General features: G+C 45.3%; 2 protein-coding genes across 3 annotated transcripts in view; one reads left to right on the top strand and one right to left on the bottom strand.

Moving 5' to 3' along the window:
* Positions 1-11,880, top strand: part of FAM3C (FAM3 metabolism regulating signaling molecule C) — a 37,136-nt gene extending 25,256 nt beyond the window's left edge. Inside the window, exons 5-10 of the mRNA XM_081023863.1 lie at positions 187-310; positions 4,072-4,130; positions 5,559-5,609; positions 6,965-7,049; positions 8,336-8,462; positions 9,558-11,880. Coding sequence (XP_080879989.1) covers positions 187-310; positions 4,072-4,130; positions 5,559-5,609; positions 6,965-7,049; positions 8,336-8,462; positions 9,558-9,647 — 536 coding nt within the window. The 3' untranslated portion in view covers positions 9,648-11,880. The remainder of the gene's footprint in view (positions 1-186; positions 311-4,071; positions 4,131-5,558; positions 5,610-6,964; positions 7,050-8,335; positions 8,463-9,557) is intronic.
* WNT16 (Wnt family member 16) lies at positions 10,085-25,408 on the bottom strand. 2 transcript variants are annotated; one of them, XM_081023786.1, is made up of 4 exons: positions 25,114-25,408; positions 20,725-21,014; positions 18,142-18,428; positions 10,085-17,475 (listed from the first exon to the last, which is right to left on the bottom strand). In XM_081023786.1, exons 1-4 carry the CDS (start codon positions 25,212-25,214, stop codon positions 17,011-17,013), a joined length of 1,143 nt encoding a protein of 380 aa, XP_080879912.1. In that variant the 5' UTR covers positions 25,215-25,408; the 3' UTR covers positions 10,085-17,010. The 2 variants fall into 2 exon arrangements, with proteins under 2 accessions (XP_080879912.1, XP_080879913.1); XM_081023787.1 differs by having other exon boundaries at positions 20,725-20,999.
* Positions 25,409-27,967: the final 2,559 nt, after the last annotated feature.

Below are 27,967 nucleotides of genomic sequence, written 5' to 3'. Positions count from 1 at the left end.
TTAACATAATATTCATCAAGACAAGTGTGTAATTTTTTTGGCTTCACAAAACACTTTTCCAGATGATTTTCTTTAAAAAAACCATCCTGTTGAAATCAATGTGTTCATGCTGTATAGTCTTCAGAAAGAAAGAGAAGAGATGTTGTATAGTTTTTCTGCTAATGGAATTTATTTTTCCCTCCAAAGCTACAAAACCCCCAAGATATAAATGTGGAACGACTAAAATTTGTCCAGAGAACCATTTTGCATTCAAAATGGCAAGTGGAGCGGCCAACGTCGTTGGGCCTAAAATTTGCGTAGAAGATAATGTGTACGTATCACCTGATTTCTCTTCTGTTGGTTTTTGGAAGGTAGTTTTGGATAATTTGCACTCTGGTCTTGAATAGAAAATGTATATCGCCTTTCATTTAGTTTGGAAACAAAAGACATATTCCCTGAGTGCTTGCAATTGTTCCTGTCCCTAGATCTCTACAGCAGGCTATAACCAAACACTATTGCCCATAGGAGGTTGGCGCATTCACGATTCCATTTCTGCTACCCAGTCAAGTTGATTTTGCTTAGGCAGACTTTCTTTTCTTTTCTTTTTTTTTCTTTTTTTCAAAAAATATTTTATTAAGGATTTTCTTGTTTTACAGAAAAAAACTTTCTTTTCTTTTCTGATAATTTAAATTACAAATACAGGAGGAGGTGGGGCAGCTTTCATTAGTTCGATTTTTAATGCTGGCTGCCTTTGTCTTTATTCTTTTATGTTTTCGGCGGCGCAAAAATTGTTTCAGTGCTGGATTTTTTTATGTAATTAAGTGCCTTGGCCGCTGTTTTACATTGGATTGGCAGGATATAAGATTTCTTAATAAACAATATCTGATCCAGTCCAGGGAAAATGGGAAGAGCTGGTGTTTCTGGCACCAAAATGCATGGTGCGAGAGAAGGGTGCATGAAGCCTGTCTTTCTTTGTTTTTAAGCAACCACATCCATTCTTGCAGTTGTGTGTTGATATGCCAAACCAGCAGCACAGAAAGTGGAAACAATAAAATTTATGGGTATCTTGTGGTTATGAATGTTAATGCATGTATGTTCCACATGCTTCACATAACTGCACTCTATTAAGATAACGTCATAAGACGTCAAGCTGGAGGCTACTCTTTTAATTGCAAAGGGTTTTACCCAGTCTTGGCAGTCAGGTCTTGGTTGGCAGAATGGAGAAGGGTGCAGATTTGGGCATTTCTTCCTGCATCTCCTCTCAACATGCTCTAGTCTAGAGGGTCCTTCCAGGAACGCAGGTGGCGTTGTGATCTAAACCACTGAGCCTCTTGGACTTGCCGATCAAAAGGTCGGCGGTTCGAATCCCCAACGGGTGAGCTCCCGTTGTTCTGTCCCAGCTCCTGCCAACCTAGCAGTTCGAAAGCATGCAAGCGCAAGTAGATAAATAGGTACCGCTGTGGCAGGAAAGTAAATGGTGTTTCCATGTGCTCTTGCTTCCATCACAGTGTCCCGTTGCACTAAGAAGCAGTTTAGTCATACTGGCCACATGACCCAGAAAGCTGTCTGTGGACAAATGCCTGCTCCCTTGGCCTGAAAACAAGATGAGCACCGCACCCCATAGTCACCTTTGACTGGACTTAACTGTCCAAGGGTCCTTTAAGAGCAGCCTTTCTTAACCTGTGGGTCCCCAGGTGTTGTTGAACTACAACTCCCATCACCCCTAGCTAGCAAGGCCAGAGCTCAGGGATGATGGGAGTTGTAGTCTAACAACTTCTGGGGACCCACAGGTTGAGAACCGCCGTTTAAGAGGGTCCTCCCACCCCTCTGGAGGTTTAAGGGGGACCTGGGAGGACTTGGGGGAAGAAGGAATTGCCAGATATGGCTTCCTGCCCCTTTCCACTGACAAAAGCCTTCCTTAACCATCAGCGGAGTGACACGGTTGGATACAGCCGCAAATGTTTAGTAATAGGTTAGGTTTTGTCACTTTTTACTGTGATTAAAATGGCATTGTAAGATTAGAAGCATTTGTGACTATGGGGCAGCCGCTTTCCTCCGTGTGGCTTCAACTCATCATCAGGGTCAGTAGCAGAACTTTCCCCACCCACCCCCACTTAAGTATACAAAACTCGAAGTCCATTTCTGTAAGATTAGTATCCAGCAAAATAACATATTTTTTGCAGATTTTTTTGCTCCGTACAGGCCATTTTCCCTAGTGCAGTTAGTCAGTTTTATACTCTGCTTTATAATGTACCAGGATGAAACCTAAGCTGTCCATAGTCGCCTGTGTTTTTGTATCCTGGATGCAAATTTACTATGGAATGCTGGAGATAATGTCAAGGTTTAAGGATGGATTTGTTCTAGTGATTAACACCCATGCCAAATATTCGCATGGTCTCCTTACTGTTCTGCTGTATACACCACCATCCCGAAAGGGCTCAGCCCTGCCAGTCCAATGCTAGCCTTATTTGGAGTAGACTGATTGAAATTAATGAACATGACTAACTTAGGCCCATTGTTTTTAATGGATCTTAATTGGATATATTCCAAACTTTTTCGGTGGGGGTGTATTTCTGGCCCAGTTTCTCTGGAGACCCTTGTCATCTGCTTTCATCTTTCAACTTTGAGAGTTACTGGAAAGAACAAACTGGTCTTGCATTCTTGTGCATGTTCATATTAAGAGTTTTCTTCTTTCAATCACTATTTCTCTCAAAACTTCTAGAGCCATTGTTTGGCCTCCTTGCTCCTTTGCCCTTTCACCCCAACCAGTCAGCTGGCTCCAAAGCTTCCAGATTGATTTATTTCACTGCAAGATTAGATTACGTATCCAAAGGCCAGAGTTGTGATCTGGAAGCTCAGGTGACATCTGAGGGACTTATGAACCAGGAGAGGAAGTGTTTCTTGATGTATCCGATGAGGTTGATGTCCTCCTTTAAATGCTTCCTCCATTGCTTCATAAGTTAAGATGGCATTCAGGCTGTGCTGAGCAGGGCTGCAGGGTCCCTTTTAAGGCTTGCAGCTTGGGGACTTCTTTCAGATCTGGCTCTTAACTGTGCATTAATCCATTGTTTCTCAAACTTGGGTCCCCAGCTCTTGTTGGGACTACAACTCCCATCATCCATGACCGCTTGGTCCTGCTAGCTATGGATGATGGGAGTTGTAGTCTGGCAACAGCTGGGGACCCACGTTTGACAAACGCAGTGTTAATCGTACACTCTGAATAGAATTTCAGACCTTGAAATCCTTTCTACCAACACTTCAGCAGGAAACCTAAAGTGATGCGTTGCTACCCCCTTGTGGTAAATCCTATGCATCACAGTAGCTAACTCACGACAGAATTGGTAAAAAAAACAAAACCCAACACCTGTATCTTAAAAATGAAATACAATACAGTACTTGGCTCACAAATGCTGTTCTGCTGTGACAATCTGATGGTCCATAAAGGACATCATGTGTGCTGAACCCAAACCATAACCCAGCAAAGGCCATATCGAGAGTATTTTCTCTTCTATAGCCCTGCTCTTGTTTCAGTTTCTATGCTCTGTAAGATAGTGCCAGAAAAGCTGCTCTGTAGATGGACCTGTTGTTTAACAGGAAGTTGATTAAGATGGTGCATGTTTTTCTTCTCCTTATAATAATAGGAGGTTCTGTTTTCCCAGAAATGGGACATGGGCGGGGTTAATTAGTCGGAATTGCTTAACTTGAAGAACGTGTGTTAGTTAAAGCTGTATATTTTGAGATTGGCTAGATGTGTCTCACTGCTGGCAGTGGAATAACTGGTCTTCCTGAATTGTAGCTTTTCATAGTAGACCATGGGTGGACTCCTCTTGCATGTTAGATCAGATGCACAGTCTAATTTGTTATGCTGTCTGCCATCTGTAATAATTTAAAGTGATGATGGGAAAAGAGCCAACATTTCCTGTAGCAGTAAGGTGTGCAAATTTCATTTAGCCCAGAGGGGAGAAGTTCACGTTTCTTACAGGACGTCGTTAGAAAGTATACTGTACTCTCCACAACCTCCAGTTGGCAGCGGGGAGTTGGAGAGGGGGGAGAGCTTGTCATAATTCCCTTTTTCTGCGGTTTTCGTTTCAGGTTGATGAGTGGAGTTAAAAACAATGTTGGAAGAGGGATTAATATAGCTCTGGTCAATGGTAAGTGACTGGTTTGGGGTTTTTAAACCGTATCAGTGTTCTTATATTAACATTCCAATTATTTCCAGGCAAGTAGTAAGGAAGCCTGAATGTTGGCACGGAGAATTAATCATAGTAGAAGGCAAATTTCACATTTGGAATGACTGGATCTAGCTGCAAATGAACAGTCAGTGGTAACTTTCAAAAGTGGCTAGCGTGACCTGCAACTAAATGTTGCAGCGTAGAGTGGTCCTGTTCAGGGTCCTTCCAGAATAATTCCGTTCCACTCCCCCACCATCATTTCCCCCCCTGCTTTCCCCACAGAACACGCCCAGTCCTCATTTTTTGGGGGGGGGTTCCTCTTGCAAGCCTTGCAAACCTTAGGCTTCCACCGATGCTGCTGATAACCTCCCTTCTTGTGTGTGAATGGCACCATTTTGCCAACATACAGATCTACACTTGGAAAAATAGTGTATATGTATTGACTGTTTCCTTGAGAAGAAAAATACAAGGTCTGGCTGGCACTGGTTCTCGCTTTGTTAACTGAAAGGTTTTATTCGCTCCTTCCTTCATGGCAGCCGACAGCACTGAAACAAAATCACAGTAAAACTTATAAAAATTGATTGGATCCTAGCACGCGCTTGCCTTTTTGTACTTGTTGAAGTCATTAGAAGTAATTCCAGAAAGAGGTTGCTGCCATCACCCTTTGCAAAAACCTTAATAATTTGGGTGACTCTGAGCTGAACTGTTGCCCGTTGCTTCCTAGGATGTTGTCCTCTAGCAGTCCAGCCCCAAATGGGCAGAGTTTTGGGGGTATTCCTGCTAATTACCTACTTCTTAAAACCTTCATGAAACTCTAAAACAGTTCTGGTTGTGGATTTTCGTAGTCTACACGGTGATTTTGGTTTGCTAATGAAACTGTTGGCCAATAGGAGTTCACATTTCTGTCCCCGAACATAATCTAATCTTTGTGTGTACACTGTGATTAAATCCAGCACTGCATCCCTGTTGTAAGCAGACCACCCTGATAACTTTATTAAAAATCTTTACAAAATGACAACTTGCATCTGTCAGTATTATATTTTTTTAAAGAAAAAACAACTAATTTGGAGGACAACTTCAGTGGAGGAGGACATTAGCCGAAAGCTTAGCCAAAGTTGTGTGTAATGCTTTTAACATTCTGATAATCACTAGCTTTAAAAATGTGGAAATCACTCGTGGCCTCTGCTGGTGATGGCTAAAGTCAAGCAATGGCCAAAGATGGAGGCAGATTCTGCTGCTGGTTGGCAGCTGTGTTAAAAGCCCACTTTGCTTTGTTATAAGCACAACAGTGCAGTGCCTTTTGAAGGGGCTGTTTGCAGCTTCCATGTGAGCAAAATCTGTTCACTTTATCTGTAGCAATTATTGAGCGTGCTATTCCGTTAAACTTACTTATTAATCCTTTTCTAGGCAAAACAGGTAGCATGGTGGATACAAAATTCTTTGACATGTGGGGTGGAGGTAAGTGCTGGAATACTTGCTTCTTATATTAAAAAATCAGTATAAAATGAAAGTAGTTGAGTTTTCCCACTCAGATGTTGAAAGAAGAACTTTGAATTGAAAATTGCATTTTGATTTAAAAATAATAATAATCTCAGAATCTAGACATTTGAAACTTGTTGGCATTGCTAGGTTGTTTGCAGACCTGAAATATAAAATCTCCCATCAGCTATCAAATACGTTATATGCTGGCAGGTGTGTGAGCGAAACTGAATGATCTCTGCATTTTTAGCTTGTGCAGATTGCTGAATAGGGAGCTGGACATTTAATTGGATTAATTCATTTAATGGCATGATTGATTGATTGATTGATTGATGGGTGGGGAAGAATGAGTTGATTTGCTTCATTGCGAATCAGGTTTGTTTGTTTGTTAAAATGTGAAATTTATACTTTTTAGCTTATTTTCATTTTTAATTATTTTGCTTCCTGATCTTTAGAGGATGCTTGGATTTAGCCCTTTACATTGGATTTTCCTTGCATTTTTTCGCAGCTGATTTTTATGTGGCAGTGTTGATTTTGCTACTGACGAGGATGTTCTATTTAGTTAAGTTTTATAGAACGTAGAAATTGTCTCTTTTTTGTTTTGGTATTATTTGCTGTTTATTTGAGATGTCTTAACCTATGTTGTAAACCGCTTAAGAGTTTTGGTTAACTACGAGCGGTATATAAATGGTCCAACAACAACCATGCTTCTGAAATCCACACAGCAAAAGGCTGGGTGTGTTACGGGGGTACTCTCAGCTCACAGCGGGAAATGGAAAGAACTAGAATGGAGTGTGCACCTAGAAAGTGCCCCCAGAAGATCACAGCTGGGGAACCTGTGTCCCTCCAGATGTTGTTGAACTACACCTCTCTACTTTTGGCTGGGGCCAATGGGGTTCCAGCAACATCTGGATGCTACATGTTCATCATCACTACGGTAGCTACAGTAGGATTTTTGTAATTGGCGTGCAGGAGTTCCATAGTGGACAAATAAATGTGGATAGCATTCCCCGGTTGCAGGAAGTTAAAAACATTAGCATATACCATTGCATATTGGCTGTCATTATCATCAAATGCTAAACACCATGGCATGTCACCTATCACTACTGTGAAACGCCAGAAATAGAAATTTTGAGCAGTCTCCAAATACATGGCATTGAAATTTTGCAAAGAACATTCAGAGGTAATTCTTAAACATAAATTAGTTTGGGCTCTTAATCCCAGCAACATTGCTATTTTCCATCGCATAACTTCTTTGAAAGGAAGTCCAATGTAGAAATTTTAGCACTGCATGCGATTGTGACTGTGTTGTGCTAAACTTCTGTTTCGTTTAGATGTCGCCCCGCTTATTGACTTTCTGAAGACCATTAAAGATGGAACAATCGTATTAATGGCAACCTATGATGATGGCGCAACTAAGTAAGCAGTTGCTAAGACCACCCAAAAAAAGAGGGTTGTTTACACATAGGGAATCAGTCATATGGCTAAGGACTAAGGCAGCAATGTCTTGTCAGTTGCTGTAGTAGCAGTGGAGGACACCATTTCTCCAAATGTTTGACACTCCTAAGGCCATTTCCACAATCTGTAGGAGGCGGCTGAGCCTAAGCATTTGTGGGGAGGAGAGGATACACTTTGCCAAAGCATGAGATCAAGGTAGTGGGGTAGGAGAGCAGGAAAAATAATAACCACATTTTGCAACCAATGCAAATTCATGTATTGCAGGAGGTTGGACTAGATGACCCACATGGTCTGAAAAGTCTGAAAAGCCCGGGACCCAAATTTTCATGCTATGGTGACTCATTTACCAGTAACGTATTTAGCATTAACTCTGGAAGTGTACATTTGATTCTGACCAAACTCAGCCTCCTGTTGTATACTGTTCTCCAATGTCAGGTGTGGGGCTGGTAGTTGTGGTTTTGAGAAAAGGACCTTGTGGATCTAATTAGGTCCGTGACCTGATCTAGCTATATAATCAAGCAAAATGACTAGGAAAATGCATGAGAACTTCAATGCATTTGCCCTTGAATAGGCTATGCTTCTGAAGTTTACAGCTGGGAGCAAGGAGAAGCGGTAGTGGCCCGAGAGAGGCTAGGATAACTACTGTATATACTCGAGTATAAGCAGACCCGAATATAAGCTGAGGCACCTAATTTTACCACAAAAAACTGGGAAAACTTATTGACTCGAGTATAAGCCGGTTCACCACACCACAAACCTGGTGGTGGTGGCAGTGGAGGAGGAAGGAGCAGCCCGAAAAGACACTCTCGAGTATAAGCCGAGGGGGGCTTTTTCAGCATAAAAAATGTGCTGAAAAAGTCAGCTTATACTCGAGTATATACGGTAGATGAAATACATATTTTTCTTCAATGGCCATGGAAGTTTATCTTAAAGCATTGGCATCCAATAGCATCCATCTGTATCAAAGTGAAGGCATCACTGGACTTGAATTGTACCGTTTTGCCCAAGTAAACACAACTCGAATGGCACACAAATCAGAATGGTTATTTGAGTCAGTTGCGTAGATCGCAGACAGCCAGTGTTACACCCCAGAGATTGCTGCTGTCATCATCGCTGACATCTTGTCATGCTGGTTGTGGCAGATGAAAGTTGCGCACTCAGAAGCCAACCCATTGGCAACCCATGGTTTAGACAGCCAGGACCTTATCAGTTCATTTGTATATTAATCCTTTTGAATCTTTCCCAAGGCTCAACGAAGAATCGCGGAAACTAATATCTGAACTAGGAAGCACATCCATCACGAACCTTGGCTTCAGAGACAACTGGGTCTTCTGCGGCGGGAAAGGAATCAAGACTAAAAGCCCATTTGAACAGGTTTGTTCTCAGGTTAACTTTTGAAAGCGCCATGTGGAGTCCAAGACTCACAGCTGACGTACCTTGGCCTCCGCAGGCAGCAGAATGAATGTGCTTGTAGAATCCTGAGATGATAGGAAGGACTGCACTGCTTCAGACTGCAGGCAGAGGATGCCCATTTTAATGTTTCTGCACATTAAACCAACCAACCTTCCTGTAACTAGAAATCCAGCACTTTAAGAGAGAGAAGTTTCAACTTTGCAGGCTTTCTGTTTGCAGGAAGTGTTTAATATAGGGAAACACTGAGTGGTTTCCACCTGCAGAATGAAATGCTGTCTCCTGTTCTGCCATCCCAGCATTTTAAACACCTTACTCTGCTGCAAGAAGTCTCAGTAATACCTTTTGCCGTAATCCAAAAGCACACTGAATTTCCACCGTTCACCCTGCGAGGGAAGTTGGAACTTGACGTTTCTGTAACAGATACAGGAACATCTCAGATAACACTCACGGTTTTTGCATTTCCTAGATCATATCTGTATTGCTTTTAACGGGCTCTGAAAATAATTAGCTTCAGAGCACATTCCTCTTCTGTATTGCAGAGCTGTAGAAATGTATGCAAACTTGCAACTGCTGTTATAACATCTGCGTTGATTTGAATTTTCCCTTTCATTTGGTGCAATTGGAACGTTTAATTCAGTTCTGTTACACACAAGTTTCCAAAAGCCTCTACCTTTCATGTTTCAGGCACACCAGCAAGTTAAAGTGTTTGCTCCATGATTGCTTCCTTATCATTTTATTAAAAAACAAAATGGAAGGCTAGAATATAGATTTTAAAAATAAGTGTTTAGCCTTTGACCAAGGATAGCTTAACTAGGTGTCTTACCGTCTTACTAGCTCACTTCCAGACATGTTGGGGCTATTCTACAGGAAATAGAGTAAGCCTTATTATACCAGTTGTGACATACATGGTTATGTGTATACTTGCAAGATCACAGTAGCTGAAAGGAGACGATGTAAAAAAGTTTTTATTTCGTAAATGTATGGGGTCTCTTGCTGGAAGCCAATTATCGCTTTAGTATTTTGACTGTTGCAATTGTCCTCCACCCCCATTTGCAGCATATTAAGAACAACAAAGACACAAACAAGTATGAAGGATGGCCAGAGGTCGTGGAGATGGAAGGCTGCATTCCACAGAAGCTGGACTGAAGGCATTGTCAAATGGACATTTACAGTGCAAAAGGACATTGGAGGGAAAATGCACTTTCTGCTGCTGTTGGGTAGAGAATACTTTGTATGGAGGAAGAAGAATTACTATGTATGGGCACATCCCATCCAGGCTAGTATCTCGCTCAAGGCCCATAAAAATGAATGGGAGCTGAGCAAATGAGCATGGTGAATCGCGCAATTCATTTTTAAATGGGGCTTGTGCAGGGATTTATCCGGCCAGATTGTGCCCCATGTAAATACTCTCCAAGCATGTTTCCACCTTAGAATGTGCATGGGCATTGACATTTTTGAAAATCCGATTTATTTATTGTCAAAACAGAGATCCTTCTTTTGGTGTAAATGTGTACATAGGCCCAGACCGAGGAAATTGCTCTTTCTAAGCATCTTCCTCCTATCCTTACTTGCTTTTCTTTTACTCCCCCCCCCCCCCCAAAGCACAATGTTCAGGTTATTTTATGGTAAATCTCTTTTAGAACTACCAGCATAGGCCATTAAATGTACCCAATAAATAACTGAACTGATCCTGAGCTATGTTGTAATTTGCTCAAACAATGGTGACATTGGCTGCAAGTGCATATCTAGTGGGATAGGCCAACCTTAGCCAAAAATGCGAACTTACATTTATGCTCTGCCTCTTTGAAAGCAGCATTCTTCTGTGATCCCTCCTCCTTTTCAAACCTTCAGATAGGTGAAGGTTGAGTGTTGAATACAAAATTGTAGGCTGCTATAAGAAGCACAATTAAACCCTTTTAAAATGAAAACCAATGTTATATCATTGCGTTCATTGCTATTGTTAGATTATCTGTGGCCCATGCTTCTGGTTAGCAAAACGTACTGCTAATAGAGCAGGATAATGTAGTTGCTTTGTGTCTGTGTGTGTTCAGCTAGACATCTTTTAAAGTTCTATAAACCACCAACCGCGCCAATTGCTTAAGATATTATTGGAGAGAAACCCACCATTGGCAGTTAGTGTTATTCTGGAAGCAAGCAATTGCATGTTAAAAGTAGACTTAATTTCTATTAGGAATTAAACTCCGCACGCATCAGCTAATCTGGGCAGTTTTGCTACCTATCCTACAAGTAAAAAATTGAGGAAAGGGGTTGAATATTTTGGGGAAGGGAACTCTTACGGAGCACATCTATATTATAGGACTGAAAATGTTGCCAATTGAATATCCCGTTTTAACGGTAGGGTTTAAAAGGGCAGACCACATCTTTAAGGATATTTGATGTTCGTTTATGGGGCATTTCATCACCCCCTGGCAGGTGTGTGCATCCTATCGGTACTGATGGTTTGGAAAATCCATGTGCCACATTTTTTGCTACTAGGCTCTAAAGGGCTCTACATGCACAGTGCACACCTCTGGCAATCGCTGGAATCCACAGACTGTTTGTTCCCCCCCCCCCCAAAAAAATCCCATTCCTTCTCTTCCTGCTGCCCCCCCCCCCAAAAAAAAAGCACCTCCAGGAAGCAGAAAGACAAGCTTCTTCCACAACTTGCTGGTACTTGGTGAGAATTGTGGGCCCAGTGTTCCTATAAGTGACTCAGGCCATTTGGGTTCTGCTTTGTAGTGGGGGGGGGGGGGCTGCAGTGGTGCTAATTTCTGCAGTCCTCCACTGGGGTTCCAATTTGGGTGGGGGTTTTTTAGACTTGTACACAACTCAGAGGCAGTGAACCTGCAGCCCTTCAGATGTAATTCAGCTACAACTACCGTCCCGTCCCCCCACTGGTCTTAGAGACCTTATCAAAGTGTAATATAATTTTGATGGTGTGTTTTGCTGTAGGGGATCAAGTTATATTTCTGTGTACAGTCTTGTCAAGTCTGCGCTGTGTTGGCAGATAGGGTTAGCCAACCTTCCCCGCCCCGACAGTAGGAGCATTTTAAACCAAGCAGTTGACTTGGTTACTGAGAGTTGCAGTTGAACTAATCAAATATTGTTTGCACTAAAGATATTAAAGCAATACTGATAATTATGGCTTAAAATAGTTCAGAAGAGCCACCCAACTTTCCAAACCAAGAGCTGGTGACTGGAATCTGAGCTGCTTTACTGTTTTAACCTGTTCATACCATGTTTTTTCTCCCTTCTTCTTAGCAATTTACTGTAGTCTAGCAATAAAATGCACCCTCAACAGTCAAGGCAATTATTTGTAAATACCATGCAGATTTGTTGTTCATGTTCAGAAGAAATAAAACCACATTTCCGAGTATTATATTTTTTCATCAATAAAGTTTTTAAAACCCACGACCAAAAGTTTTATGGGCTCCGCCAGAAGCCCATGTTTTTACTTGGTGTGCAAAGATGCTGAAAGCCTGCCTTAGAAAGGTGAAGCACAAACGTGACAAACCGAAGCATCAATCCCCCTACACTAAAAGCAGGAAGTCCTGATTGGCTGCAGTTCTGCTGAGAATCCACACAATCTCTTTGAAACGGGAGTTTGATGCTTGCAAGCTCTTGGATGTTGATCCCTGGGATCAGGAAGCATGAAAGCCACACTGTAGCTGCTTCATGCATACATTGTGCAAGCATGCTAGCCATGGACATCTGCCAGGGAAATCCTTCTGAGCATAGGTTTTTCAGTGCCACAAAACCTCCCTGCGTTCTGGAACCAACTAGGGTTTCAGTGTAGGGAAAGCCTATATGTATAGGCGTCCCCTTGCAGATGGCCCTGCCTAAGGTTTGGACTTCAAGAGTGATGCATATGTAACAATAAATAATTTTTTATTCAGTTAACAAATATGAAAGAACATGGTCATATTTTAAAGTATAAAGCAATGAAATACAGCACCTTAAAAAAATTAAGCATATTAGATGGAAGTTGCTTGGCTACCCCATTAAGTTGCTCCCACCTGCAATAAACTACTCATTCTCCTGTGAGTCCTGTGCAGATGCCACGTGAGCTGCCTGTACCTCTGCTCTCAAACGCATGTGATGAGTTATAAAAGATCTAAAAACCGCCTTACCAAATGGGGAAGATTAAGCTTGTCACCATCAAAGACAAAGGGGTAGAATCCAGATCTAACCATACTTCAGGCTGGAATCAATGGAATCTAAGTTGCTTGTGACTAATTTAAGTTCCCACCGATTTCAGTCTAAACATGATTAGTTCTGGATCCAACCCTATAACCACACTGCCAGTTCTACCCACACTTGCATGGGAAGAAGTCTCATTGATCTCAGACTTGCTGCTGAGAAGCCATGCACGAAATACCAGCAAAAGCTTCTCTCAGTTCTAGAAATTTAACAGGCTTAAATAAAACACTGGATGCGAACACGCATAACTTAAATACATGCACTATATAAACTTTTAGTCGTATCAAAAATACAAGACATTTAAGCACAGATGCTTTCCTTCAAAGCTTCCATTTACATAATAATTACCATGACATCACCCTTCATTTTTGCGAAAGTGTAATCAGTCCCGAAAGACACTGTTGAGGCTGCCACCCCTATGCATGCTTAGCTGGGAGTCAAAACCACTGAACTCGATAGGATCAGAACAAGCAAGCATAGGAATGAGCTGGGTTAAGTAGTGGGTTTCATGTGCATATGTATTCCAGCAGTTCCAGGAAGCCAACCCACATGTGCATAGCATTTAGGGTTTTATGTACCACACAGTGGCTGCAAAGCAAGATCTGCAAGAGCTAATAAAAATTCTGCTTTTGAGCTGAAACTCTAGGCTTGCCCAATTCCGCCAGCATTTCTTCCCGTCAATAGTGCTGATGTTGACAAAACACTGCTCGGGCTGCTAAGTAGATCTATGAGCCAAGCTGAGTGGCTAAGCCAGCATATAAGATAACCAGTTGAGAGATTATAACCAGATGCAAATAAGTCCATTCAAATCAATGAGATCTTTCCACGAAACCGCCCATGATTAAGCAAAACAGGCCAATGCATAACACCAAACAGGGCAGTCAGCTGCCAGCTTTGGAAGATGGAAGGGGACCACTAGCCATTAAAGCAGGGTGGCCCAACAGGGATTCAAATTTGGAGCGCAAGACTGTCTTCCTCGATCCACACTCACTTGCCCCCCCCCCCCCCCAACATATGTGACATCAGGTTGTAGCAGGTAGAGATGTGGCTTTCAATGCACCATTAGGAGCCTTAGAGCAAGCCGATTGTGTACTGGCAAAGAGGTTTCCTAGGTGGAACTTGCTCCTGTAGTAGCTGATGCAGTAGGTTTTGGAACTGCCACCCATCGGCTAATGGGTAAAGGTAACGTTCGAGGAGCGTGAAAACACCATGCAAAGCTCTTTTGCAAATCCTGCATGGTGCTTTGAAGTCCTAACTTTGGGGCTTCAAAGCACCCAACTACCTGACATCAATGTGAGGTCATGTGTTGACGGGTGGGCAGCCCTGTCCACCTGTGAAGTTTGATCCAGTAAGAATCTGCAGAGCCAAAAAGTTCACCACCTGAGAAACACTTTCCCCTCACACATCTCTCCCCATAACAACCAGAAGCCATGATCCAGGAAAGCATGCACAACAGACCTATATAATCAGATTTTCTGCTGTTTTTAGATAAAAGTCCCACGCCATCTCACTGAATTTTAAAATTCAATTCAGAGCTGCTCCTGCTGTGCAACAGATTAACCTACTGTGGTTCATTGGTGGTGATTCTATGATACATAGAGGTTATCTGGTCCAGGCAAGATCTGCACTGCAGGATCAAACAACACCATAAATATTTGCTTGAACCTCTGACTTGAACGCCTCCAGCAATGGACAGCCCATGACTGTCTGAGAATGCATATTCTGCTATTGAATGGCTCTTAAGAAAGGCTTCCCTTAAAAACTTTAGCCGAAATCGCCTTCCCTGCAATCTCACTGCTGATCCTAGTCCCATCCTTTGGAACAGTGGGGAAGAAGCCTGTTCTGTCTCCCTTCAGATATTTGAAGGCTTGAACTTAATCATCACTCCTTCAAGCAAAACATACCCAACTCTTTACCCAACGCATTGCACACAGAACTTGGTTTCCAGGTCCCTCACCAGGTCAACCCTCCTGTAGACATGCTCCCTGTTGCGCACATTCGAACTGCTGACCTTCTGACTGGCAAGACATGCTCCAGTTGGACAATGTCCTTAGAAACAATGGCACCATTCACAAAGCAGAAATGCCTTGACTTGCCTTTTTCACAGCACAACTTTACCCATGACTAATCAGAATGGGCCTTACTTCCATGTAAATAGAATAACAGCCTCAAGTCATCCATATTGGATAAGCTAGAAGAACCAAGGTAATTTAGAATCAGTAGGTTGGTGAACCAGATTAAAAGAGTTGATCTGCCTTAGCAGCTCAGATGGCAGAGCAAGAGACTCTTAATCTTAGGGTTGTGGGTTCCAGCCCCATGTTGGGCAAAATATTCCTGTATTGCAGGGGGTTGGACTAGATGACCCTTGTGGTCCCTTCCAACTCTACAATTCTATGATTCTAAGACATTTCTTCCCGTAAGACCAAAGGCACATCAGCAAACACCTGAAAAACTAAATCAAGAGGATAATTTTGTGTTCCTCTCACCTTTCCTAGAGCCTCTGTTTTAAGAGTTGTGTTGAAAGTGAGGCCATTAAAGGTTGGTCCAGTGTTCTCTTAGAAAATTCCAGAAAGCATAATTGAAGCAAACATAGTAACAGTGCAATCTTGTATGTCTATCAGGAGCTCACCCCTCTCACTTCAACAGGACTTGGGGCAATTCCAGACTGTTGCTATTTGGGGGTGGGGTTCCATCACAAACTGTCAAATTCAGGCTGTGCCATTATAGCTGACTGGAAGGTTTGCTGCAACAAAAGCCATTCCCCCAATAGAACAGACTTTTTGCAGTAAGGAAAGTGACAGGAAAAGGCACTCGATAGAAAGTATGGGACAATGCTTGCTGCGACGCAATGTCATCTAACCTCTGTGCAAACAAATCAGGATGCATGTTCATTGAATAGCCAACGTTGCCCAAAATTTGCAAGCAAGTTCTGAAGTTTGCGAAGCCCATTTTTTCCTTGCCTCAAGCATATGAATAAATCTACAGATTAACCATTTTATTGGACGGAGCTCCAATGCCATCTAGTAGATCCGGACTCACAAAACTTATCGGTTTATCAACATTGGCCACAGAAGTGGCTTTCGGCGCAAGAGGAAGGGATGAGGTGGTGGCGAGGTCATTGTTGTGCAAAGACACCAAAGGAGTTGATCCAGTACTCCTGCTAGTCCATTTGAACCACAATGACCTCCAGTTCACCCCCTTCCTTCCTTCACCCGAGCTGGCAAACCACTTTTGACTGACCATACTTGCAATGACTAGGAAACGACCACTGTGCCAAAGAAACAAGATATTGATTAACCTGACTGGAATAAATGACTCTTGCAGGGTGGCCAGAAAGATCTAAAGGGAGAAAATGCATCCATCTATCATGGATTGATGATCCTCCAGTCAATGGAACATGCGCCAAATTCGCTGACACACACACCATAGTTTTCATAGCACACTGGTGTGTTATAGTCACAGACAGGTGTGTTTAGCAATAGCATATGGGAGACATTTCCATAAAAAGAATAGAGCATCACATCGCAAAACAAAAATAATCAGCATAATTTGGTTGGGGGGGGGGGAGGAATGAGAATGCCTTAAGCGACGACACCACAACGTTCCCACAAAGCTGCTCCATTTCTCTCCCTTTTCCTCAATGAAGCTTTTAATGGCACTGGAGAAGGCACAACTAAAAATTTAAAAAACCACCAGGAGGTCGCAGCTACACAGCATTTCACTTTAACTGGCGTGTACTCCCAGCGCCAAGGTCCAGATCTGCCCAAGAAAGCTATTCAACCCATCTTAGACTCGGCTCGGTTAACTCATGAACATCTCAGTCTTACCCTTAACATTTGATTAGCTAAGCAAACAGCCGTACAGCTGCTGGTAATCCTTTGCTCCCAGAGGTCTCAATAAACAGAGTACTCTTAATACATGGGATCAGCTTATCTCGTACCAGGCCTCATTGTAGCCTCAAAATGTTTCATTTAAGCTCTTCTGGCTGCCTTGAGAACTGTGCGTGTCCAGCGTTGTCAAAGATGTCCACCTCGACTTCACTAATCAAAATACTGACTATTCACGGCGATCATGGACACGAGTCGCTCCAGTAGGCCACCCAGCTAGGCAAAATTCTTCAGATGATCCAGGTCTCCACTACTATTAGTTTTAAATGGGGCCTCTACTTATTCCGAGCTGCCCTTTCGATACAAACCAACACCTTTGGCCCCCAAGGCTCTTCATCTCAAGACGCCTCCTTAGCAGGACCACGAGAAGGCTACTTCTCAGGGTTTCTCTCTCGTCATCTATTTTCAGGGCAGGTACGGTTTCACTTGCAAGTATGGACATCAGTCATGGTCTCGCATCTTCTGCAGCGTACGTAACAACACCAAACAAACTTGCAGTCGCATCTCTCCACTTGCCTGACGACGTGTGTGTTGTAACCGCGGCCGCAGCACAGGAGGTTGCATCCATCCGGCCCCTCGGAAGTACGGTTGCATTCCCTTCCTTGCGTCCCGGGGACTCCCAGTTTGGGATCTTCAACACAGTAGTTGGGGGACTTGTGGATGTACAGCAGATCTTCTTTGCGGATCGGTATCTTCCGCTGCCTTTTGTCTTTCCTGCGTATCTTTCTTCTCGCCCTGTCGGAAATCTGGATGCTGCTTTCGTACTTCTCTTTCAAAAGACTGCCAATCTTTGCAAAGGAGGACATAGTCTTCCAGCACGTCTTGAGAGCACAGGAGCCCGAGACTCCGTGGCAACGGCAATCCACCGTCATCAGCTTTGCGACAGCCTGGGGAAAAGTTGAGACCAAAACAATCCACGATCAAGCAACGTTCCGCTCATTTGTTAACTACCGAGCAACAGATTCTACGCTTCTAAGGCTATGAAATGACAATGCCCAAAATGTTTAAACATCTTCCATTTGGGAGTCGTCTGCTTCTCAGAAATGAGGCCAGAGATTAAAGAACAAAAAAGCAGACATGTAAGTGAGAAAGAGCCATATGCACAACTAGAGCTCAGGTTCTTGCTTTCATTGCAACAGTTCTTGCAGCCGAAAAGCCAAGCTGTTTCTCAAAACAGAACTGCACCCAGTCTCTTCAGCTATGGCAAAGGTTGCCCGCCTTTTAGGACCAGCAGGCAAATTTCAAATTTTGAGAAAGAGCTGTGGGGCAGCAGTCACAAAAATAATAAAAAACCTATTATTACTGTTATTATTGTTGCTGCTATTAATAGTTGTCAAAATTTAAATACCACCCATCTTAAAGAAAAGCTCCACACAGGGAATGCATAATCGGAGGAAGCTATCTTTTCGTGTGCAGGTCAAAGAGATGGAAGATCTTGGGGCATGGTGGCTTAAGGCCAGGGACATGGGGAAGCAGCCAGGAAACTGTCTCCCTCTACCATTCATTGGCTACATATTACAAGTGGAATGGGAGGACAGGAGTCAAATCCATACCAGTCTTCCAGCTTCGTTGTTATGCAGGTTCATGGCTTGCAGTCTGCTGCCATCTTTCCCCGTGACATTTTCCGCAGGGTCATCTAAAAACTTTCTGCTCAGCCACATTCCGTACTGGATGTCATCAGAGCAGCCGCCCCAGTGCCAGCCTTCGCTGGCTGAGCCACCACTCTGTAGCTTGGGGTCACAGGCGCAGTCAGTCATGTTCCCCACGCTGCACGAATGAGTCACGGAATGCACAAGGCCCGCTGCCGTCACCGCCGAGATGAACGCTGTCTCTTTGGTACCTGCAGAAGGACACAGTCATTCAATCAATCTCCTTTATTGGCATAGAAAAAGTGCATCATATACAGTCGTACCTCGGAAGTCAAACAGAATCTGTTCCAAAAGTCCGTTCGACTTTCAAAATGTTCGGAAACCAAGGCACGGCTTCCGATTGGTTGCAGGAAGGTCCTGCAGCCAATCAGAAGCCGCGTAAGCCGCGCCGGATGTTTGGGTTCCAAAGAACGTTCGCAAACCAGAACACTCACTTCCGGGTTTGTGGTGTCTGGAAGCCAAAACGTTCGACTCGCAAGGCGTTCAGCAACCAAGTACGACTGTTCATGATCAGAACACAACAGAGTGAACGAAACATAGGAGATACTTTTGGATGAAACTGTACAGGCACCGTGAGATACAAAAATGGCTCTTGGGACCTACGGTGACGTAATTTCGTGGCGTCACTCAAAAATCTTGCCACATTCTCCACAATGTCATTTCTACAATTGCTCAGCAGATAAGACACCCTGGAAGAGTCGATAAATCCCCTCCTTCAAAAAGGGGGCCAAATATTTATCATACTTTTTTGCACAAACTGGGAAATAAAACAAAACACATGTGAGGAATTCGACCTGTTTTGTGCCACAAGGGCAGTGACTTTCAGAGGATGGGACTGTCGAAAACCTACCTGCTAGCGGCAAGATATTAAATCTTGCAAGGGAAAGAGCTCTGCGTAGGTGGGGATTGAAAGCTGTTGTAAATACGGAGTGTCCTGACCAAACGAGGGTGGAATTCCCAACCCCAAAGGGAAACAGGTTTTGTCGGCTGCGCTGCTAAGGGTTTGGAATTCAATCTCTAGGATGTGAGGGCGATCTGGCTGCAACATCTGTAACCCCACTGATCGCCAGTGTTGGATTCTACTGAAATGGCGGGCTAGGCGGCTGTCCTCTTCCACCCTCACCGCCTCATGTGCTTCCCTCCCAAAGCTGCACGCTTGATGGAAGAGGCCGACCATCCCAGATAGGAAGGTACCACTCTTTGAAACATCACTCAAAAAGGTTGGCAGCATTAACCTGTGGCCAGAATGGTGCCCGCTCCCATTAAGCCAGCAGGAGAGAGAGAAATCTTGGCCCCCTTCCCGGGGAAATTCATTCAGTTTATGTCCAGCCGAAATCAACAGGGCAATTTAGTCACAAGGGAGTTCAAAGGGACTTCAGTGTTACCAGCTTGCTTTGGATTGGGGCCAGTGTACTGAGATCACTGATTTTGACCTTTAAAGCCCTTTGTGGCTTAGGGCCCTCGTATTTACAGGACCGCCTCTCCTGGTATGCCCCGCAGAGGACCTTAAGGTCAATGAATAATCATAGTTTAGAGGTCCCGGGCCCTAAGGAATTTAGATTATCCTCCACCAGGGCCAGGGCCTTCTCAGTGATGGCTCTGACCTGGTGGAATGCTCTGTCCCATGAGACCAGGGCCCTGCAGGATTTAACTTCCTTCCGCAGGGCCTGTAAGACAAAGCTATTCCACCTGGCTTTCAACTTGAACTTAGCCTGATCTTTTAGTCCCCTTCCTTCTCTCCCCCCTCCCCTTTTTATGAAGATTGCCTGCTCTGGGATCCCACAGCTAATTCTCCCCTGGTCTCCATGCTGGCCCAAATAGGACTAATTTAGCCAGCTAGTTTAAAGGACGCAGGTGGTGCTGTGGTCTAAACCACTGAGCCTCTTGGCCATGCCAATTGGAAGGTTGGTGGTTCGAATCCCCGTGAAGGGGTGAGCTCCCATTGTTCGGTCCCAGCTCCTTGCAACCTAGCAGTTTGAAAGCACACCAGTGCAAGTAGATAAATAGGTACCACAGTGGCGGGAAGTTAAGCAGCGTTTCCGTCCGCTCTGGTTTTCTTTGTGGCAGAAGTGGTTTAGTCATGCTGGTCACATGACCCGGAAAGATGTCTGTGGACAAATGCCGGCATCCTCGGCCTGAAAGCGAGATGAGCGCCGCAACCCCATAGTCGCCTTTGACTGGACTTAACCGTCCAGGGAGCCTTTACCTTTACCTCAAGATGTTGCAACAACAATGACCACTAGTTCTGCTGGTTGGGGAAGACAGGAATTGTAGACCACCGACATTTGGAAGGCAATTGTTGGCTACCTTTGAATTAGTGCAAAGGACGGGGAACCTTTGCCACATGGTCTCCACATGGTCACAATTGGCCCCGCGCCAGTCACAAAAGGCACCCGGCTAATTTCTAATGTGCATTGCATGGATGGGACGTGAGACGGTGCGTCTCAAACCCGCCACTTTCCCACTCTTCCCTACCAGAGGACCTACCGCTGCTCAGTTCATAGCCAAAGCCGGAGGAAGCAGGAGCTGCAGAGATAGGCGAAGGGTTGGAAGCCGTAGAAGCCGTCTCGAGCAGCAGGAGGCAGTTCCAGCGCTCGTGTTTGAACTGGCTCTGGCACTCCTGAATCCCCAGGCGGGCTCCTTCGCGGATGCTGGGCAGGAGGTTGGGCTGCTTCTTGCACAGGTCCTTTTGACGGCCGTTCAGAGGCAGGTTGGTGCAGCCCAGTTTCTCGGGGACACCGAAGGAGGCCATGCCCAGCCACCTGAAAAAGCAGCCCCTGGGGTGAGACCCAAGCACCAGACATTTCATTTGACACAGGTAAGACGAGAGCAGCCAAAACAGGAAAGAGGAGCCATGGCTCAAGCAACCCAGCAATGTGAAAGGACTATCAAAACACCAGAGGGTCAAAGGAATACAAATTCACGGAAGACCCACAGAGGGAGTAGCCAAGGCTGCGTCCTTCGGATGCCGCTAGACTACAACCCCCATCATCCCTGACCATTGGCCACGCTGGCTGAGACCAATGGGAGTTGTGGTCCTCGACATCTGGATGTTAAACAATGATCACCAGTTAGATCATATTACACTGATCCTGGCACGACTGCACTGGCTACCAATTAGTTTCTGGGCCCAATTCAAAATGCTGGTTTTGACCTATAAAGCCTTAAATGGCTCAGGGCTGCAATACCTCAAGGACCGCCTCTCTGCATTCATCACCTGACGCCCTTCTTCCTTAGCCTCCTCCACGTGATGTCCAGGTGGTGGCACCATGAGAATGGGCCTTTTCTGTAGTGGCTCCCTGCTTATGGAGTGCTCTCCCCAGGGCAGTTCGCCAGGCGCCTTGTTTCTATATTTTTAGGCACCAGGTGAAAACGTTCCTCTTCATCAGGCCTTTGGCTGATTGATGTGGGAAGGGGGGTGTTATTATTTTGTTGTTTTGTTTTACTTATTTACTTGTTTTATCCTGCATTTTAATCTTTGAACCGCCCTGAGATCTTATGACAAAGGGCTGTATATCAATCAATCAATCAATCAATCAATCAAGTACAGTTGTACCTTGGAACCGGAACGCCCTGGAACTCGGACGTTTTGGCTCCTGAACGCCGCAAACCCGGAAGTGATTGTTCCGGTTTGTGAACGTTCTTTTGGAAACCAAACGTTCGACGGAAGCTGTGATTTGGTTTTCAAATCTTTTGGAAGTCAAACGGACTTCTGGAACGGATTCCGTTTGACTTCCAAGGTAAATAAATAAATCTGGGCATTTCCCTTAAAAAAAAAGTGATGCTCAGAATACCTTGTAATCTTTATTGGGCCACTTCCGAAAGCATTATATGACACTTCCAAATGCCACATTCCCCAGCAATAGGTGTGGAACAAGAAGCACCTGAAATCAGACGATAAGCTAGGACTGGAGAGGAGAGGGAGGGGTTAGTACTAGGCATTGTGGATTTGTGTGGCAGGGCAAGACTGTTGCCTGAGAGGATCCTGCAGGAGGGATCACTAGCTCCCACATCCCCAGAGCCCCGGGTTTGACAGCTGGGTGGAGTCACCCATCTGTCAATCACCTGGCGCCACCATGACATCAGGCGACCCGTTTTTTCTTTCTTTACCTTACATGTCTTCAGGTGTGGGGCAGGTGAGCTTGGACAAAAGGGCCCCACAGGAATTCTAGAGAATCTAATGAGGTCCAAGGGCTAGGCACCCTTTCTCAAACTTGGGTGGTGGTGTTGGGCTACAACTCCCATCATCCGCAGCTACCAGGGATGATGGGAATTGTAGTCCAACAATATTTGGAGACCCAGTGTTAGGGAAGGCTGGGCTAGACTGTGGCCTTCTAACAGTCCCTTTGTAGGTGATAGATGTCACTGAGGAACTGTACAAAGCCCTTTGACCGGGAAATTCCCATAGTAAACAAAGGGCGATTTTAAAAACAATGTAGCTTTCCCCTTCTGATATACAGTGGTACCTTGGGTTAAGTACTTAATTCGTTCCGGAGGTCTGTTCTTAATCTGAAACTGTTCTTAACCTGAAGCACCACTTTAGCTAATGGGGCCTCCTGCTGCCGCCACATTGCCGCTGCACGATTTCTGTTCTCATCCTGAAGCAAAGTTCTACACCCAAGGTACTATTTCTGGGTTAGCGGAGTCTGTAACCTGAAGCGTATGCAACCCGAGGTACCACTGTACTGATATGAGATAATTCAAACACAATTCCTGGAGCCACTTGGGAAAATGCAGTCATGAGAGACTACTGGATTGTAACAGCCTGTATCACATCTGCAGTTAATGACATTCCCGCAAACACCCCAAACCCATGGCATTTTTTTGTGTGTGTGTGTGTGTTTAATTTAATCACCACAAGACATATCCAGGCAGGATTCCACCTTGCCAGATCCTGAGCACAAAATTATCTCTGCAAATGTGAAAGGAGCAGAATCGTTTCACAGAACGCATCTTCTGAGCACCAACTAAAAAAAGCTTTGTGGGATGAGACCAACGGCATTCTCTTTCCCAAGCAAATGCCCGTGAGAAGCTGGGAAGCAAGAAACCCACTACTGTTGCCATGTAACTGGTGTGCTGGATCCTCCCCCCCTTATTTGACAACCCTGGTTTCCAGTATTTACAGAGCAAGAGAGAAAAGCTTCGCAGTCCACTTTCTCCATTCCATGCTGGATGAGAGCATCCAGGGGTGATCTGGTGTTTAGAGCGTTGGGAGACCAGCTTTAAATCTTCACTCACTCTTTGGACGGGCCACCGTTTCTTAGCCTAACCAGCGGCGTAGCATGGGTTGTCAGCACCCGGGGCAAGGCAAGTAATTTGCGCCCCCTAACCCGGGGCAAGGCAAGTAATTTGCACCCCCTAACCCGGGGCAAGGCAAGTAATTTGCGCCCCCTAACCCCTAACCTGCCGCCGCTGCCAGCTTCTTCTTGCTGCTGCCTGGTCTGGTCTGGTGTGGTTCTCTCCCGCGCTCAGCGCTGCGCTGGACGGCCGCTGCACTGTCCCTCCCCCAGATAGTCCCTCGCTCTCTCTCCGCACCGCACGCCTGGCACCCACCCCCTCCACAGTGGGCGGCGACCCAGCGGCTCGGATCGGATTCGCACAGCCAGCACTGCAGTGAGAGAGAGTGAGTGAGCCAGGTAGGGGCAGAGAGCTGCGAGTGCGAGCGCGCCCCCCCAGATGTTGCGCCCGGTGCGCCCGGCCCCCCCCCCACGTTACGCCACTGAGCCTAACCTACCTCACAGGGTTGTTGTGAGGATAAAACGGGGAGGGGGGGGGAACCATGCATGTACCCTTCAGCTTCTTGGAGGAAAGACAGGATATAAATAAATGCATGCTAAATTGTAGACCATGTAACCAAGTTTCAAACAGATGCGTACCTTCAAATCAAATCGGGCTTTCAGGTTCTTCTCAAACAACACACACAAAATAGATCTGCAAACCTTGCTGCCACCATTTGTGAATATTATAAAAGGGGAGGCAGGTTTGTATTTATTTTTAATAAAGGAACCGAAAAAGTTCGCTTTCTAGGGCGTTCGAGAAACTTGTAAGGATGAAATCAGCCTTCCGCGTTGCTACGTTTGCAGTGTGTTATTTGATGGGGAAAATGGCAACCCTGGTGAAAATGTACAGGCGATGTCTGCCATATATATATTTATATATATATATATATCGCGCACTAACATTTCCCGGTTTAAAAAGGGACCTTTAAAAGGTGTTTCAGGAGCATTTGCACACATCCTGCCTTGGCGTTCCTTCTCTTAAGAAGACACAGGATTCCCCGGATTCTTTGAGCCTCCTTAGTAAAGCAGCTCCTTTTGGATCGGCATAAATGACTATGCATGCAACCGCCCCTTTGAGCTTTACTAACGCGGCGGCATTTGTTATGGGAATGAGCATCCTGGCCCACCAGGCGAAGGTTTGAAAGTCGCGTGACAACCCACCAAAGAGCTTTCCTTATAAACGCGCCTCGCACGTGCAAAAAAAAGAAAGAAAGGCGCTTCCGTGTCGTGCGGGAAAGCTGGCGTTCTGTTTATGCACAGACCCGGGAGATTCAAACCCCGCACGTGTGAAAACTGCCCAAAGCTCGGAATCGAGTTAACGCCTGGGTAACGTCGTTGTTTGTGCACCGTGCTGATATAACGCCAAGCTTGTAGGTTCGATCCCCGTATGGGACAACTGCGTATTCCTGCATTGCAAGGGGTTGGATTAATGATCCTCGAGATCCCTTTCCAACTCTACGATTCTATTATCTTTGAGAGACATTCTGCAGAGCTGAGAACGACTCGCATTTGTCCCAAAGGCAGGAGAGGCGCAGCCAATTCGATCACCCCACCCCCGGGAGATGAGGCATCCCGCTCGGCACCCGCTTCTACTCACATCCAGTTGCCGTGGGCGCCGCAGGGCCAAAGTTGCCAGAGCAGCGCCGTGCACAGCACGCACAGGCGAGGCAGGATTCCCCAGGGCGCCCCCTTCTCCATAGCCAGGGCATGGAGATCCCCGGGTGATCCCCACCCAGCCGCTCTCCGCTCCCGCAGCTGCGATCTTCAGTCCTGAGCAGAGACAGCGCCTTAAAAGCCCTTCCCCTAATTGAGGGGAGCGCCGCTCACGCGGATCACCTGCGAGGGCAGCGCGATCCCTGGCCGGCGATCCACCGGACGCAACCCAAGAGAGCAGCGCGCCCTCCGAAAGGGAGAGAAGTTCTGGCGCGCCTTGCCTCGTTCCTCTCGACTTCGGTGACTCTCGCTCGCCGCCTCATTGGCTGGCGGCGGCTCATCAATATGAAACGCGCGTCTCATTGGCTGCGGCGCGTTCCGAAGGGCTCGCCCGCTCGCGGTCGCAATCAGGCGGCCTGTGCGGTGCTCTGCGCGCCTTCTGCAAAACCATAAGAATAAACCCGAAATTTTGCGCTGCAAGAAGAAGGAGCATCAGGGAACAGGCGCTGCTGTGGATCCTGAAAAATCCTGCTTTCCGTGTCTTAACACCATTTTACTAGGAATTCACCGCTCGCTGCCAGGAGAGATGGCACAATAACTCCCTGGAATGTGATAGCAAGCTAAAGTTTGCATCCTTAGGAAAGCTCGCTTCATCAATATTATAACAGATCAGGTGTGAGCAGCCTTTTTCCAGCTCGAGGGCCACGTTCCCTCTCGGGCAGCCATCTGAGGGCCGCATGGTTGATTGACATCCAATGCCCTTTTAAAATGTGGTTTTTTTGTTTTTATTTTGATTGTTTTGTGGTGTTGTCTTTTGATTTTGTTCTGTGAACCGCCCCGAGACCTCCAGCTATAGAGCGGTATATAAATTCAATAAATAAGAATAATAATGCCGGAAGCAAAAACAGAACAGCATGGGCGTAGTGTTGCCAGGATTTTTGTTGGGAAGGGGCAGAACCTCAGTTAGCTATGTATTTTTATTGATTTGGGGGGGCAGCTGCCCCTCCCTGGCCCCCCACCCTTAGCTGCACCCATGCAGAACAATAAATTGCAACTTTTCCCTTTGTACAGTGGCCTAGTTTTCCCATGCTCACCTATCCTCCATCCATGCATGATCAGAGTTTGAGGATATGTTCCAGCCAGGTCAAAACACTGAAGGCAGAGGCAAAGTAAGGCTGGTGAGGGGCGTGGCTTGGGAAGGGGGTGTGGTCTAGGGAGGAACCAAGGTCAGGATTTTAGGGTTGGGGGCTCCCATCCCTAAAATTCCCTACCTATCCCTGCAATAGAGCTGAATAAATCTAATTCTTATAAAAGATATCAACAGCAAAATTAGAATAGTTTCTAATCCTGATAGTTCTGGAGGTTTAAAAAAGTTACTTTCTAAAGAATGAAAGCCGCCTCTCTCCCAGTTAAGTGTGCATAGGATTGCAGCCTTGCTCGGTTTTCAGCAAGTGTTGTTGTTGTTGTTTAGTCGTTTAGTTGTGTCCGACTCTTTGTGACCCCATGGACCAGAGCACGCCAGGCACTCCTCTCTTCCACTGCCTCCTGCAGTTTGGTCAAACTCATGCTGGTAGCTTTGAGAACACTGTCCAACCATCTCGTCCTCTGCTTTCCCCTTCTCCTTGTGCCCTCCATCTTTCCCAACATTTTCCAGGGTCTTTTCCAGGGAGTCTTCTCTTTCCATGAGGTGGCCAAAGTATTGGAGTCTCAGCTTCGGGATCTGTCCTTCCAGTGAGCACTCAGGGCTGATTTCCTTAAGAATGAATAGATTTGATCTTCTTGCAGTCCATGGGACTCTCAAGAGTCTCCTCCAGCACCATAATTCAAAAGCATCAATTCTTCGGCGATCAGTCTTCTTTATGGTCCAGCTCTCACTTCCATACATCACTACTGGGAAAACCATAGCTTTAACTATACGGACCTTTGTTGGCAAGGTGATGTCTCTGCTTTTTCAGCAAGTAGCGCGAGCCAAATTATTAAATTTTGGTGTTTCAGACAGGGGGCGTTCCCAGCCCTACCTAGAGATTCCCTACCTAGGTATTGAACATGGGATATTCTGCATTCAAAGCAGATTCTCTGCAGCTGAGCTATGGCCCTTTTCACCAGTTACTGCCCTCAAGTCCAAATAACAGAAGCAAGATGAATGACTGAGGTGGACAACAAATGCACCTGACTTCTCAGAACTTTTCTGAAGGAGTGGGTGGGCATCCATCACATTAGAACAGCAAGACTACGCTTATTAAAATATGAGTTACACATATGCTTTGATTTGTAGAACAACAACAAAAAAAAAATATTAAGTGGCCATGGCTTTGGGGGGGGGGAGGGAGCCTGACATCCACTCACTTAGGGGAGAAGTTTTGATTCGACCTTCTGTTTTCTACCAGCCCTAGTACGATTCTATGAACTGAAAAACAACATTTCTGCCATTATCTTGATCTATATCCGAAACGACTTACTTCATCAAAGGCTATCTGACTTGCCTGAAGTCAAGGAAGTGCAGAAATCTTCTTTCAGATTTTTTTACTTGGCAAAGGATGTGAAGGAGGGCGAATGCTCCATAAATGAGATAATTTTACTTCGGGAAATATTTCTGTTGGAGGGTAGGGGAACACATCCCAGTTCTACAGCTGCTGCATTCCACAAACGAGGGCAGCCCTATTTAATTGGGTGCGGCGTTTGTGAGGTTTATTGTAGAAGGAAAACATGGGGATATTGTTTGAGAATAGAACATACAGACACACACACACACCAGTAAGTTGCTGTGTTTGTGTATCACACAGAATGATAATGGAAGA

The sequence above is a fragment of the Podarcis pityusensis genome, assembly GCF_964106645.2.
Source record: "Podarcis pityusensis genome assembly, chromosome: 10".
Classification (NCBI taxonomy): domain Eukaryota; kingdom Metazoa; phylum Chordata; class Lepidosauria; order Squamata; family Lacertidae; genus Podarcis; species Podarcis pityusensis.
The sequence above is the reverse complement of the archived record's forward strand: the minus strand, read 5'-3'. Positions and strand labels throughout refer to the sequence as shown.